This window comes from Geotrypetes seraphini, chromosome 8 (assembly GCF_902459505.1).
Source record: "Geotrypetes seraphini chromosome 8, aGeoSer1.1, whole genome shotgun sequence".
In the NCBI taxonomy this organism is placed as follows: Eukaryota; Metazoa; Chordata; class Amphibia; order Gymnophiona; family Dermophiidae; genus Geotrypetes; species Geotrypetes seraphini.
This window is the reverse complement of record NC_047091.1, coordinates 127,036,996-127,053,518: the sequence shown is the minus strand read 5'-3', so window position 1 is coordinate 127,053,518 and position 16,523 is coordinate 127,036,996. Positions and strand designations below refer to the sequence as shown.

At 39.5% G+C, this 16,523-nt stretch overlaps 1 protein-coding gene across 1 annotated transcript in view; it reads left to right on the top strand.

The window, feature by feature from the left end:
• Window positions 1-16,523, top strand: part of CIT (citron rho-interacting serine/threonine kinase) — a 702,016-nt gene that overhangs the window by 507,123 nt on the left and 178,370 nt on the right. Inside the window, 1 exon segment of the mRNA XM_033956569.1 lies at window positions 16,135-16,304. Coding sequence (XP_033812460.1) covers window positions 16,135-16,304 — 170 coding nt within the window.

The following is a 16,523-nucleotide window of genomic DNA, read 5'->3' as shown; positions in this document are numbered from 1 at the left end:
GGTTCTTACCTCGATAATCTTCTTTTCAGTAGAAAAGCACATGAGTCCTGAAGCCCCACCCTTTCAGTTTTCAAAAGCCTGCTTTTAGTCTCAGACAGGTATGTTTCTGCAGAGACTTGTCTAATGTCACTCAAGCAAGATGAAGCTACAGCTTCAGAGAGACGAGAATGTCTATACAGGTTTGCTCTTGTCAAAGTCAGAGCTGAACAAGTGTTAGTACTGGTTGCACTCAGGTAGGTGGTTGTTTTCATTCCACCTTGTTAATGCTATGTTGCATTTGTTAATGAGTTGTGTTTTTCTTGCAGAGCAGATCAAACGTATGTGATCGGGGAGTTTCCCTCTGCCCCTCCTTGTTATTTCTCCTCTTTCAGGGTTTATCTCTGCTTTGATACAAACTGAGGAGAGAGGGCAGTTGAAAATGTAGATGATGCCTTCTGTATATCTCACGGGTAAAGATGCAGTACCCATAGATTCAGAACTCAACATGCTTTTCAATTTGAAAGATTATCAAGGTAAGAACCTAATCTTCCGTTCCAAAACCCACACTAAACTTACTGTACCCACCTGTAGACTACAACAATAGCCCTTATGCCTGCAGGTATAATCTTTATGTAGGTACAGTATGGTTTATTACTTTATATTCCACCTTTATCCAAGGCAGGTAAGAAAATAACATGCATAATTTAAAAAACAGAAAACATACATAAACCAGCAAAATATAAAGAAGTTAAAATGTTGAAGCCTCAGTAGGTTTTGGGTGAGTTTTGAAAGGCTCACCATACAATACATGCAATTTATGGTGATGTATGTCTGGGACTTTTTAATGTGGCGTTTACTGCAGTACCCCCTAGATTGCCCCTCCGCTGTGCTGAACGGTGTCTCTGTGGCTATCTGAAACTATAACATAGGCTAAAATGTACTGTTCCTTTTACATCTTTGGGTGGTGGGAGGGATTCGACCACTGGGGAAGTAAAGGAAGAGTTCATGCCTTTATCCCTCCAGTGGTCATCTGCTCAGTTTGGGTACCCTTTTGGCTTTTATTTGTTTTTAAAATAGGTATAGCCCCAAATGTCCAAATTGTGTCCAGGGTGTTTTGTAAATACTTTGATTATCCCTGTAACACATTTGTGTTAATTAAGCCCAACCAAATCCCACCCATAACACGCCTCCAACACACCTCCTTGAGATTAGACACACTGTAGACAAAAAGCCTAACAGAACATCTAGAAAGTCTGTTTTGAAAATGGCAACGTGGACTTTTGGGCAAGAAAAATGTCCAAATGCCAATTTATACCATTTTTGAACATCTTTCTGTTTTGAAAATGAGCCCCATAGGCTCTTAACTGCAATTTAGAGAAGTATCTTACCTTTCCATGCTTACTACATAAATACTAGGTATGTCTTGTTGATATATACATTTTAATACTTCAAAATCCTCCTGGAAAAAAATCAACAAACAATACAAATCACAATTAAAGGACAATAAAAAAGCACACTACACCAACCTAATAGGCACTGAAACCCAAGACACCAAAAAACTATTCCAAATTCTAAAAACCCTAATCGACACAAAACCCTACCTGACCACTAACAATACTACCCCCCCCTCAGCCACTCTATTAGCAGAACACTTCCAAAATAAAATTACCAATGCAAGAGCTACCCTCAATGACACCTCTACCCATCCTAACAAATTCACAATTCTCCCCATAGATAGAGATTCTACTGCAGCAGATAGAATATGATCTCAATTCCCCAACATACAATGACCTGAATTCAACAAATACTACAAAAAATACAGCCATGCATCCTGTGACCTCAACAACTGTCCACCATATCTCCTAAAAACATCCAGCACAAAATTCCGCGCTCTTCTTCTAAACTGGATACAAATCTCGCTAATAAACGGCCACTACCCTACCAACCTCAGCGAAATCATCATCACCCTGATCCTCAAAGACCCCAAAGGACCGATAGACCAAACAGCCAACTACAGACCCATTGCCTCTATTCCACTCTACATCAAAATAATGTAAGGACTAGTTGCCAAATTCCTCTCCAATTACCTAGAAAACCATAACATACTCCATTCCACACAATCCGGCTTCAGAAACAACTTCAGCACGGAAACACTACTAGGATCTCTCTTGGACAAAGCCAGACAACATCTCAGCACAGGAAAAAAAATGATGCTCATACAACTAGACCTTACCGCTGCATTCGACTTGGTGGACCATAACATTCTACTACAAATCCTGGATACAATAGGTATCACAGATAAAGTATACACATGGTTTGAAGGATTCCTTAAATCAAGAACCTATAGAGTAAAATCAGACAAACAAAAATCTGAACCTTGGTCAAACCCCTGCGGAGTTCCCCAAGGATGCCCTCTATCCCCGACTCTCTTCAATCTCTATACAGCCTCCCTCAGCTCTCACCTGGACAAACAAGGCATAACCTCCTACAGCTGTGCCGATGACATTACCATTCTCATACCCTTCGATCAACCTGAACTCTCCATGACAAACACAATATACCAAACACTAAAATCAATAGCAACCTGGATGAAAGATCACAAACTGAAATTGAACCCAGATAAAACGAAATTTATCCTCCTAGAAAACAACAAAATACCAACCATAACCAACATTGAAATCAACGCAATCAACTACCCCATACAAACCACCCTAAAATTGCTAGGAATAACTATCGACAGATGCTGCACCATGCAACCGCAAATCAATAAAACAATACAAAAGTCATTCTTAGTCATGAGAAACTTAAGAAAACTCAATTCCAGCTCATAGTTCAGTCCTTAATACTAGGCCTACTTGACCACTGTAATATCCTCTACCTCCCATGCCCTACACCCATAACAAAACAACTACAAACTATCCAAAACACAGCACTAAGACTCATCTACTCATTAAAGAAACATGATCACATTACAGAAGCATATCTCCAATCGCACTGGCTTCCGATCCCAGCAAGAATACAATTTAAATTCTACTGCCTACTATTTAAGACTTTATACGGAGACAGTCCAAACTACCTGAATAACCGCCTCATCCACAACACCGCAACCAGACATAGGAAAACTCACACCCCATTCTCATACCCCCCAATTAAGGAGGTCAAACGGAAAAAGCTATATGATGGCCTCCTGGCCACTCAAGCAGCCAAACTAGACAACCAAATCGCCAATCTACTGACGGCATCCCTCAACTACAAGACTTTTAGAAAAGAATTAAAGACCATACTCTTCAATAAAACTCTGAAAAAAGAAATAATACCACAAGTCTCAAACTCCACCTCTCACTAAAGCCAACTACCCCAAACAAATAACCTTACCCATTTCTTACTCTTTTTTGAAAATGACCAATTTTTTTTTGTAAGTTCTTATTGTAATACATCTTGGATAATTCTTTTGTAATCTGCCTGAACTGCAAGGTAATGGTGGAATAGAAATCCCTAATGTAATGTAATGTAATGTAATTTTTATCTCTGATATGCTTTAGTTCTTATTAGTCTGTTAGCCTTTTTATTAGTCTATGTACTCCTTTATATGTTGATTAACTTATGTTTATGTACTTTTTCCTTGGTTTTAATTTTGTTTTAATCTGTTGCATTTGCTTTTGTTAACTCTTTGTATATGCTTTAAATCACTTTTTTAAAAGTATGTTGTCAAAGGATGAATTATATTTTTGTGATATCATTTGTGCTTGTTATACATTTTTTTTTTAGAGTGAAATGGACTTCTGATGCAGATGGGTGTACCAAAGCACAGTGTCAAGTCCTTTTTCGGATTTTATTCTAGTTGTTTTTCATTAGAGGAGTTGGTGTTGATATTACATCTAGTCCAGCACTTTTTTAAAAAATTTATTTATTAATTTTTGAAAACATAAACACCAAGTATACACTTGTACAGAAAGCAAGTTAGCAATTACATATTTCAATGAAGTTTTAAAGGATAATGCTTACAGAAAATAAAATAAAATTACTTTACCTAATAATACTCAAGTCCTCTTAGGATCCAAGATAATGAAATTTAGCGAGATTTAAGAAAATATTTAAACATATATTTAAAGCATACTATAGGCTATAGAATTGAGTTGAGAGTCTCATATAATGAACCAATTGGGCTCAAGATTTTTCAGTTCCCAGGTGGGATAACGACAAAAATGCTGTCAACTCACTAGGCTCGAAGAAAATATATTTAACAGTACGGTAATACATTATGCACTTACAGGGGTGACGTAAATAAAAAGTAGCATCTAAAGATATAACCCCTGGCTTCATCAAAAGAAACTCACGACGGCGTCTCTGCATCTCTCATTAGAGATCAGGGAACATTTGTACTTTAAAACCAATAAACTCTTTCTGCCGATTTTTAAAGAAATGTTTCATCGGTCAAACTTGGTCAATCGAAAGAGCCAAAGATATGATCAAAGTGAATGCTACTACTGCCTGATTATCAGAAGACTCTAACAGTACTGAGACATTCATTGGCTCTTGGTCTAGAGTCTTTTTTTTGTTGAAATTGATTTTTATCAGGTATATAATATGCACGAGAAAATGGAATTTCTAGAATTTCCAAGATTTCCAACAAATATCTTTTAAGCATTTCCCTAGGCATTGCCAATGTAAGCCTAGGGGAAATTAATCAATCGTAAGTTGTTATAACAAGAATTGCTCTCGAGAATCTCCATTTTTCTCCTGAGATTAATATTGTCTTTCACCAATATTTCTTGTAACTGTTTAGAGGTTTTTATTTCCTGTTCAAGTTTCTGAATAGAGGAATTAGAAGCAGCCAGTTCAAATTTTAAATCCTTTAATTCCTTAGAATGCTCAGTCAATTTCCCTTCAATAGTTTTAGATTGGGACTTATGGTCTTCACTAGACCAACCATAAGATCCCATAATGAATCTAGGGTTACCTCTGCAGGTTTATCCAAGGAAATATTAAATTGAGAAGTAGCAGAGTGCTCACCAATCTGTAGAATTTTTTTGTTGTTTTCCTCCCTAGTTCAGACCCACTTCTGACGCTGAATCTGCCTCAAAATCTTCGGTTGGCCTCCCTGAAGTCAGAGCTCCAAGCTCCCCGATGTAATAATGCTTGCCTCAGAGGAGTGGAACATCGCAACATCCGGGACTTCCACACCCCTTGGAGAGCTGGTAGTTTGAGGCTGCAGGGGCGGCGCCCTCACGATGGGGCTAAGCGTTGTTTTCAGCCCTGGAGGATCAGCAATGGTCCGGCTTGCTCCGTGCGCCCTCAGCAGGCTGCTCTCCAACATTGTCGAGATTCCCTGCATTCGTCGGAGTAACTCCTCAATGTTACCAAGCAAGGATACCCCGTGGCGTTGCGAGGTACCAGCTGCGCTCCGGCCCCTTCGCTTTAGCATCCTCAACAGGTTTTTTTGCAATAGAAGAGAAACGCTGTTATTTAGAGGAGCAAGTCTTCAGAATGATTCCCTCAGCGTTTCTAGCCTGCCGCCATCTTGGATCTACCTAGTCCAGCACTTTTCTATGGTGATCCCTACTGTTTGCTTTGTTAATAGCCGCATAGAGCTTCTCCACATCAATGGGCAGTTGAAGTTGTTTCACATCTTGTTCATCCAAAACAGGATGGGTTTGGAAGCTATTTTTGCACAGCTGTAGGATTATTACACAAGCTTTATTTAGCTGAAGTCCCTAGCTCTTTTCTTTTGATTTAACTTATTTTTAGAAGGGCAAGTTGAAATGAAAGATGCTAGTGACTTCATCTGAATAAACATTTTATAATCATCCCAAAGCTGTGATAAAATAGCATCTAAATTAGAAACAATGCTGTCATCATCCCACTTTATAGCGTGTACTCTGGTTTTGTCTTCCCTTTCAAATAACATGTTAAAATAACATAACATAAAAGCCTTCTTCTATACTGCATAACAGTAAAAATCCATGCGGTTTACAAAAGTAAGAAGACATTCAAAATGGATACAGTCAATTACCTAAAAATTTGGTTAACAAATAGATTTTTAAGTGTTTCCTGAAATGTTGATATGACCCAGCATTAGATATCAGGGAATTTAAATCTTTATCCCAAGATGCTGCTTCATAGGCTAAAAGATGCTGGTGGTATTTCTTATATTTACATCCTTTGACAGAAGAGAATGAGAAGAATGTAACTGATTGTCTTGTTTGCTTTACATTAACAAAAGTAAAAGAATCTACTAAATAGCTGGGAATAAGATCGAATAGTAATTTATAGCAGATGCAACCAAATTTAAACATCACCTGAGCCTCCACCGGCAGCCAATGTAACTCACGTATTAAATGGAGTAATATGATCATACTTTTTTAACCCAAAGATCAAGCATATAGATTTATTCTGAATTATACATAGTTTCTGAAAATTTTTTTGAGTACCAGCCAAGTAAACTATGTTATAATAATCTAATAGATTCAAAATCAGAGATTGAACTAACAATGTGAATGATGAAATGTCAAAATATGATCTTATGGTACGCATAACGTATAGAAACAATTGTGCACCAAAGTGTCTATCTGATTCTTCATTGTTAAATTATAATCCAGAATAATACCTAAGATTTTAATAATAGGGAGAACTTGGTAAGTTACTCCATTCACTGTCAATGTTGTTTCAGTAGTGGTATGGCATGGGGAAGCATAGAAAAATTTTGTCTTGTCTTGGTTAAGTTTTAGTTTAAATTCAGCCATCCACTATTCAGTTGTTGAAAGTACTTCAGATATTATATGCTTAATCTGAGGGAGTGAATTTGGGACTGGGATCAAGATACTTCAGATATTATATGCCTAATCTGAGGGAGTGAAGTTGGGACTGGGATCAAGGCAGTTATGTCATCTGCATAACTGAACAACTTAATCCCTAGGTAAGTGAGTTTAATTCCCAGGGAAGATAAGTAGACATTGAAAAGGAGTGGAGACAAAGGGGAACCCTGTGGGACACCACACTGATTACTCCAACTGTAGGAATAGTCATTATTAAAATGCACCTGATAACTATGTGAAGACAGAAAACCTCTGAACCAATTCAGAACTTTATCTTGGATGCCAATAGCATCCAGGCATTCCAACAATTTTTTATAATCTACAAGGTCAAAGGCACTATTCAGGTCGAAATACATTATCAGTGCACTCATGCCTTTACTGAACAGATTGTGTAGACTTTCAAGAATAGAAGCCAAAACTGTTTCATTAATAATAATAAAACCCTTACCGCACATGCGCAGTTGACATGCCGTGATCCCTGCCTCCGTGATCCATAGCTCTGTGGCAGAGGCATGGTACAGTACTACAGTGTGCAGCTCGCGTGCCACATGCACGAGTGTGGCCTGTGGCAGTTTGCAGTGCATGCAGAGCTTTCCTCACCTTCCTCCAGGCTGCCGGGACGCCTCTTCTCACTTCTCGACCAGCAGCCATGGTCTCCTCAAGCAGCCGCGGAACATTTACTAGGCTGGCCCACTTCGATATTGTGAATCGGGCCGGCCTAGCAAAAGGTCAGAGACTACACAGCCTAGCAGATGCTGGACAGGTGGAGCAGGTATGGAAAAAAAATTTACTACAAGGCTGCTGCTGTACAGAGGGAGCAGGAAGGTTGCTGCTGGACAAGGGGGTAGGTAAAAGGAAGGGAGAAGGGCTGCTGCTGGACAGGGGGAGCAGGGAAGGGCTGCTGCTGGACAGGAGGAGCAGGGAAGGGGTGAAGCTGGACAATGGGAGGTAAAAGGAAGGGAGAGGGCTGCTGCTGGACAGGAGGAACAGGCAAGGGGTGGTAGTGGACAGCCGAGGAGAGAGACAGACAGAAATAAAGAAAGAAAGACAGCGGCCAAGGAAAGAGAGACAGACAGAAAATAGCCAAGGAGAGAGACAGAAAGAAAGACAGACAGACAGACACATCTATTCTAGCACCCGTTAATGTAACGGGCTTAAAGACTAGTTACTATATAAAGGCCTGAAATCAGATTAAGAGTCGTGCAAGAGTGAGTGTCTATCAAGGTGATCAAGCAATTGAAAGTAGATCAAGCCTTCCATCATCTTTACAAAGAATGGGATGGATGCGAATGGTCTATGATTAGTCATTTTCTTTTATTGCGTTCAGCATAATACTGGATCTTCTCAGCTAAAATTTCTTTTTGGGCAACAGCACTAACCAATTTATTATATTAGTACCTTATTCTCTGGAGAGTCATCAAATTTGAACTGGATGTATCACTAATATAGTGTTGCTCTAAGCTGGCCAGTTGCATATTATGCATTTTCCATTTATAAGCTGCCAAACTAATAAACTCTCCTCTGAGATACACTTTAAAAAACCTCCAAAAATATGGTATAGGACATATCAAGGAAAACATTTGTATTAAAAAAATTTGGGGGGGGAGGGGGATTCAACAAAGGGCACTAAGCATGTTAGCATGCGCTAATCGCTACAGATGCACATAGGAATATAATAGAGGCCTTTAGCGGTTAACACGCACTAGTGCGCTTAACACCCTATGTTGAATCTCCCCCTCCCCTTAATGTTTATTTCCATCTTTGACAAGTTTTCTGGGGTCAGATAACAACTACGAATTGAGCCACCATATAGGAGGAAGAACAAAACTCCATAAGAAATATAAGCAACACCAAACAACCGAAATGATAAGACTATGCAAAGTGCAAGCAGTATGCTTAAAAAGTCCTTTATTAAAACAATGTTGTTAAGTTCCTATGAGGGACTCACCAATGACACCTGACTAATTGCAGTCCATTTCAGACACAGATGACAAAGTACCAATGGATTAAGTGTTAATCATTTTTTCATCCAGTTTACTGTTTTCTATCCTATTCATATACTTTCTAGTATATTAATCTTTTGTGCCGGTGGAAGCATCGACCATAAGTGCCAGTTTATGGCAGTGCCGTAATATGAAGTCAGTTAATCCACAAGAAATTCAGATAAGCATTTTGTTTTTATTATTTACAGATATGATATATATTTTGAAACCATGTGAGCATAGTTGATATCAGTTATTGTGTGTTGATTCAGAGGAACAATGAATTAATTTATTCACATTTATAAGTTTCTTTCATGTATTACAGAAGAGCGATATGATGTGAACTAGTGAGGCTGATTTTTGGCACAGATTTGTCATTCATAAAGTACTAGGACAGCACTTATTCACTAATATTTTCTCATATCACATATATATTATATTATGTTTTACTGTTAGGGCTCCTTTTACTAAGGTGCGCTAGCGTTTTTAGCACGTGCTATGCGCCAAAAACTAACGCCAGCTCAATGAAGGCATTAGCGTCTAGCACGTACGCTAAAACTGCTAGCGCAGCTTAGTAAAAGGAGCCCTTAGTCTCCTGAATCACCATAAGAACATAAGAATAGCTTTACTGGGTCAGACCAATGGTCCATTAAGCCCAGTAGCCCGTTCTCGTGGTGGCCAATCCAGGTCACTAGTACCTGACCAAAACCCAAGGAGTAGCAATATTCCAAACTACCGATACAGGGCAAGCAGTGGCTTCCCCCATGACTTTCTCAATAACAGACTATGAACTTTTCCTCCAGGAACTTGTCCAAAACTTTCTTAAAACCAGCTTACTACATCCTCTGGCAATGCGTTCCACAGCTTAACTATTCTCTGAGTGAAAAAAAATTTCCTCCTATTGGTTTTAAAAATATTTCCCTGTAACTTCATCGAGTGTCCCCTAGTCTTTGTAATTTTTGATGGAGCGAAAAATCGATCCACTTGTACTCGTTCTACTCTACTCAGGACTTTGTAGACTTCAATCATATCTCCCCTTAGCCATCTCTTTTCCAAGCTGAAGAGCCCTAACCATTTTAGTCTTTCCTCACACGAGAGGAGTTCCATCCCCTTTACCATCTTGGTTGCTCTTCTTTGCGCCTTTTCTAGCGCCTTTCTTGAGATAAGGAGAACAGATTGAATGCATATAATATTGAGGAGTAGTAATTTGTTGGCAAAACTTTAATGAAGCACATGTGGACAACATTCACCACACCTCTCAAGCACCACTCTTTTCACCTTATTCAAAGAACTCAGATTTGCCTGAAAGGATCTTCATTTTGTGAAACCACGTGGTCTGAGATCCTGTAATCTACTTCTTTATAGCTACTGCTTTATTTTCCTTTATTTCAATGGATTTTCCTTTCATTGAAGTAGAAAGATGACATATCACTTGCCTGCCATCTCATTGTTCTCACTTTTTGGAGTGTATTCTACACTTTCTTGTGTTTTTTAGTCTTTCATGTTCTCTTCAGCCTGTGTCATTTTGTATTGTCCAAATTAATGCTTAGCAAATGTTTTGTAGTCATAATCACATTATTGTGGGCACACAAAGCATGTGACCCTCTAGAGGTGTCATGTCTGTGTAGGGCCTGCTCAGTTTATGACCCCTCTTTTGGATAATTTTTGCTCCTACCATTATTATTAATTTATTTTTATTTTAAGATCTATATACCACCTACAACTAAACAGTTTCCATAAAAGCATACACAATAGACTGGAGCATTGGACACTCAAATTGCACGAGAGACTAATTAGCTGCTTGCATCTCTTTCTGCTATACCCAGGCTGAACTACATCTACGGAATCGAGTCACAGCTCATAAAGTCAGAGCCATGGCAGCATCAGTAGCTTTCCTTAGATCTACTCCTATTGAAGAAATCTGTAAAGCTGCCACTTGGTCCTCGGTTCATACCTTCACCTCTCATTATTGTCTGGATGCTTTTTCCAGATTTGTTGGCCATTTTGGCCAGGCAGTGTTATAAAATTTATTCTCCTGAATTGCCAACACTCCCGCCATCCCATTCTGGTAAGCTTGGGGGTCACCCACATGTTGAGAATAGGCTGCCTGCTTGTCCTGGGATAAAGAACAGTTACCGTAACAGGTGTTATCCAGGGACAGTAGGCAGCTATTCTCACCACCCACCCACCTCCCCTAGTTGGCTTGTCTGCTAGCTATCTGAACTGAGGAGACGTGCGCCCTGTGTCGGGCGGGAAGGCACTCGCGCAGTGCAACAGTCGCAAACATTCTAAAGTTCTTCAAGCAAGTCTGCTTGCGAAGTTGGCCGCATCCTGCTCCATGGATGACGTCACCCACATATTGAGGATATCTGCCTGCTGTCCCTGGTTAACACCTGTTACGGTAAGTAATTGTGCTTTCTGTTACATCCCTTCAAGATTCCATACTCTAGGTTTTCAATCCCTTCCTGCAATCCGGGAGTTGCAGAAATCCAAACACTTCTGAGAATGTGCTCCTCCTTCCTTAGAGAATGAGTTAGAGCTCCCTATAGTTTTCAATTTCTGCAATCCATCCATGCAGAAGTCTTATGGATATGCTCTGCATCTTTTTATTTTTATTTTTTGCTTTAAGTTTGTTTATTTCGTTGGCTTCAGAGCTGTGAGACCCCGTGTGGTCACGTAGAGAGGTATCCATGGAGGCGGGAGTTATAGTTGTAGTCTGTCCGACTGGCAGTCTGAAGATCTTCAGGTTTGGACAGAAAATCCTTTTCCTCCATTCAGCTGCAATGTACCTACACATTCCTCCATTCAGCTCTTTATTTTCTTTTTCTTTTTTCTTTCCTATTTTTAATGGAGCTCTTTTCACAAATTTGATTGAGTTGTGATATAAACCGCTTTGATCCTTTTTGGCTGTATTGGTGGTATATAAAGATTTTCATAAACATAAACAGTGCCCTGAAAATATTTCAGGATCGTATTCCTCAACCAAGTCCTCCTTGTCAGAACAGACAATCAAGTTGCAATATACTATAATCAACAAACAAGGGTGAATGGGCTCTCTTCTATGTCAAGAAGCTCTTCATTTTTCCAGGCAATATATGTGCAAGGGAAACAGAATGCCCTAGGCAACAAACTCAGCAGATTCCTTCAACCACACAAGTAGACCCTCAACTCCAAAGTCTTGTGCCACATCTTCTCGCTCTGGGGGACTCCTCACATAGACCTTTTTGCATCTCCCCACAATCACAAGTTGCCTAAATTTTGCTCCAGACAGTTCTCTCCTTATCGCCTGAAACTGATGCATTTCTTCTGCATTGGTCACACAAGTTCCTGTACGTGTTTCCGCCAGTTCTTCTAGTTCTGAAGACATTAGTCAGCCTCAAACAAAAATCAGCCACCATGATTATCATAAGCTGCTCTGTAGTCTAGACAAGCTTGGTTCTCCCTTCTACTTCAACTGAGTGCAAATATCCAATTTCATTGCAGATCTTTTCTTCTCTGCTCACTCAGAGTTAAGGTTCTCTTTTACATCCCAACCTGCAATCTCTACACCTAATAGCTTGGTACCTCCCAACTTGACTTCATCAGATTTTAATCTCTCTGTCCCAGATCAAGCCACTATAACTGCTTCTAGAAAACCACCTACTCAGCAATGCTATTGATTCAAGTGGACAAGATGTACTTCATGGTATAATCCCCATCACCTGGATCCTTCCGCATTACATTCTGCACTTATCCAACTCTGGACTTAAAACCACTTCTGCCAGAGTTTACCTCAGTGCTATTAGTGCATTCCATGCTCCTTTCAATAATAAACCTTTAGCTATTCATCCGCTTGATTCCTGGATTGTGAAAGGACTTTTAAATTCAAAACCTCCACTAAAACCGCCTCCAGTTATTTGTGATCTGAATGTAATCCTTGACATTCTGATGAAGCCTCCATTTGAACCTCATACAACTACTCATCTTAAGTTTCTCACTTGGCAAGTGGTTTTCTTGATCTGTGTCACTTCTGCTCGTCAAGTGAGTGAACTTCAAGCGCTAGTTTGTAACCGACCTTTTACGGTATTTCATCATGACAAGGTGGTCCTCAGAGCTCATCCTAAATTCCTTCTGAAAGTAGTCACATAATTTTACCTCAATCAATCCATTGTGCTGCCTGTTTTCTTTCCAAAGCCTCATTCTTTTTTTTTTTTTTTTTGGTTCATTAATTTTATTGAATATTATAAGTAATATACAGAAAGCAGTTCAAATACATAAAAATTGAATAAGAAATAGTGATTTAGAAACAAAAGAAACCATAATTGCTGTTATTTGCATATAGTAGATTAGTAAGAAGAATTCAGAGTATTTGAAACTGCTAAGAAAAGAAATAGAAAGGATAGAAAAGCAGAGAAGATGAATTGAAATAAAAAAGAAAAAAAGAGAGAGAAAGAAAGAGAGAGAGAAAGAGAGAGAGGCAGAAGTGTCTACAAGGCAGAATGAACATATGAATCTAAGAATGACCAAGGTGATTTATTTCGCACCAAATTTGTAGATAAACGAGATATCGTGTTCTTTTCATATGCATATGATTCGAATTTGTGGTACATGCTTAAGGAGTTCCACCAAAAGGTGTAGTCTAGTAGTGTGGGTGACTTCCAATTTTTCAAAATGTGCATAAGAGCTGTCACAATCATGGTGTCAATAAGTTTAGGAGGACAGTTTGATAGTGCGAAACAAGGGTGTTGAGAACGAAGGATTATAATGTCTATGGAAATAGCTTCTGAACATTTGGTAATAGATTTTATGGTGTCCCAGATACGAGTCCAAAAGGAATGAACCATAGTGCAGTGAAGAAGCATGTAATCAAGAGTTCCAGGCTCTTTCAAACAGTTCCAACAGGTAGGGTCTTGTTTCAGTTTCGCTTTCCACATTCGAAATGGAGTCCATACTGCATTCCACATAACAAAGAACATTGATTGCGAAACTCTTGAAGATAATAGAGGGCGATTTGTAGATGACCAGAAGAGTTCCCAATCTATTTCAGAAAGCGTGGTCTTTAGGATAGAGCCCCAATGGTTCATGGATTGAGGTGTAAAGGTGAAGGTGTGATCTCTTAAGATGCTATAAAAAAGAGATATCGCCCTACCTTTCAGTAAAGCCAAAGTAGACCAGTGACGAATAGTTTGTTGAGAGGTCATAAAGTCAGGGCGCATTTGTACATTAGCTAGTATTTCAGTAAGCGTAAGCCATTGGGGATATATAGAGGATGGGAGTGAGTTTACAGAACAAAAAGTATCAAATGGGATAAATGAAGTGGAGGAGATCAATTGATGAACAAACCACACCCCTGCCCGTTGCCACCTCTTCCATGAAAGGGATCTACCCTTATTTTGAATTTTAGAATTATTCCAAAGGGACATAAGTGGGCCTTCAGCAACAGAGATCTCAGCCGCTGCATCTAATAGTTGAAAAGCATGTTGCGTTGCACTCAACAAAGAATATTTTCTCAAGTGTCTAGGTATCGACACTGTAAGGAAGCAAGAGATGTGTAGTGGTGCACATAAAAAGCATTCCATTTCAAACCATGCTGGTTTATCCTGTGGATATGAGTCAACAATCCAGTGAGCTCCGTATTTGGCTAAGGAGGCGATGTAGTAATAATAAAAATCAGGTAAATTTAAGCCACCATTAATCTTAGAGGCCTTCAGCTTGGCATTCTCATCCTGGGGAAAGGGCTCTTCACACCTTGGACTGTAAACATGCCTTGGCTTACTATATACAGAGGACCAAGTCACACAGGTCTTCACCTCAACTGTTCATCTCTTTTGACCCTAACAGATTAGGACTGCCTATAACCAAAATAACTATTTCCACATGGTTAGTGGCCTGCATTTCCTTTTGTTATGCTGAGGCTGGGCTGCAGCTTGAGGGGCGTATTACAGCACACAAGGTTCGAGCTATGACAGCTTCAGTGGCTTTTTTGTGTTCCACATCCATTGAAGATATTTGCAAAGCAGCTACTTTGTCCTCAATTCACACATTTACAACTCTCTACTGTCTAGGAACCTATTCCAGACGAGATAGTCGCTTCGGCCAAGCAGTACTACAGAATTACAGAATTAATTTTCTTTCTTAAAGCCAACTCTCCCTCCATCCCATTTACAGTAAGCTAGGGAGTCCTACATGTGAGAATATGCTGCCTGCTTGTCCTAGGATAAAGCACAGTTACTTACTGTAACGTGTTATCCGGGAACAGCAGGTAGATATTCTCACATCCCTCCCACCTCCCCTAGTTGGCCTCTTAGCTTGCTTATGGAACTGAGGAACCGCGAGCCGATGTCAGGTAGGAAAGCACTCGCGTGTGTGCAGTGCAGGCAGTCTCGAAGCTTCGCAAAAGCTTAAAGTGACAGTACATTTTAACACTGTCCATACCTGGCTCTGTGGTTGACGTTACCCACCTGTGAGAATATCTGCTTGCTGTCCCCAGATAACACCTCTTACGGTAAGTAACTGTGCTCTATGGTACAGAATCCTATGTCTTTGCAACAGAATGGAAGATTAGGTTCTTATCTCGTTAATCTTTCTGTTATAAGACATAGGATTCTGTACTGCTCGCCCTATGAAAACCTTTGGATTCGCCTGATTTCTGCCTCTGACATTGCCAGTGTCCATCTTGGGACCTCTTCTCCTGTTTCTGAGATTTAGCAGAGACTAAACTACAGGTTCATGAGGGTTCCTATTCCCTTTCTCCTTTGATGGGGGGGGTGGGGTATGTTTCCTCCTAGATGCACTTAGCAGGTTGGTTCCTAGCTATTCATGGGCTTAATTTGTTGTTCAGTGTTGATTGTTAATTGTGGTTAATCATTGTTCTTTTCTCATAAGTTACAGAGCAGAACAGAATACGGTTTGTTGCCAGGAAAGTTCGCTGTGCCTCTCTTTCTCTTCTGTTTCAGTGGAGTTCAATTGCTTTGGTACTAATTGAAGAGGGAGCTGTTCTCTACTGCAGAAGGGGAGGAGTTCAGCACTTTGAGTGACACCCTTCTGCAGATTCGCGACTAATAAGAAGCAGCAGCTATAGTACAGAATCCTATGTCTTTTAACAAAAAGAAGATTAATGAGGTAAAACCCTAATCTTCCAGTCATACGGTATTACATTTTAGTAAGGAAACTACCCAGTATGATGGATTAAACACTGATCTTGCTCAGGTGCTAACTAGTACAGAAGACAAATATTTTTAGGTTCAAACAGAAGAAGAAATTTATTTTGTGATTGTAGTTTTAAGAATTCTACAATTGTGACAATTTAAATGTCCTTCAATATGAAAGTACTGGTAATGAAATAGGAATTTAACACCAATTGTTTCTTTAACCTCTAGATATGCCATATATTATGAAATTGGAGTCTCACCCTCACACAACATGCTGGCCTGGAAGAATACTCTACTTATTAGCACCCAGTTTTCCTGATAAGCAGCGATGGGTCACAGCACTGGAGTCTGTTGTTGCAGGAGGGAGAGTTTCCAAAGAAAAGGCTGAAGCTGATGCTGTGAGTATAGAAAAGGACAAATAATTTTGAAGAGTTTTGGGAAGGAGAAATAATCTATTTCTGTAATATCTACTATATATTAGGTTGTCTAAAGCTTTTGGGATATATCATGTTGATTGTTAATTTGTAATGATGATATGCCATATGTTAAAAAAAAGACAATACTCTGGGTATGAAAGTTATAAAGCATGATGAGACAAAGATATATAGTAGTGCTGC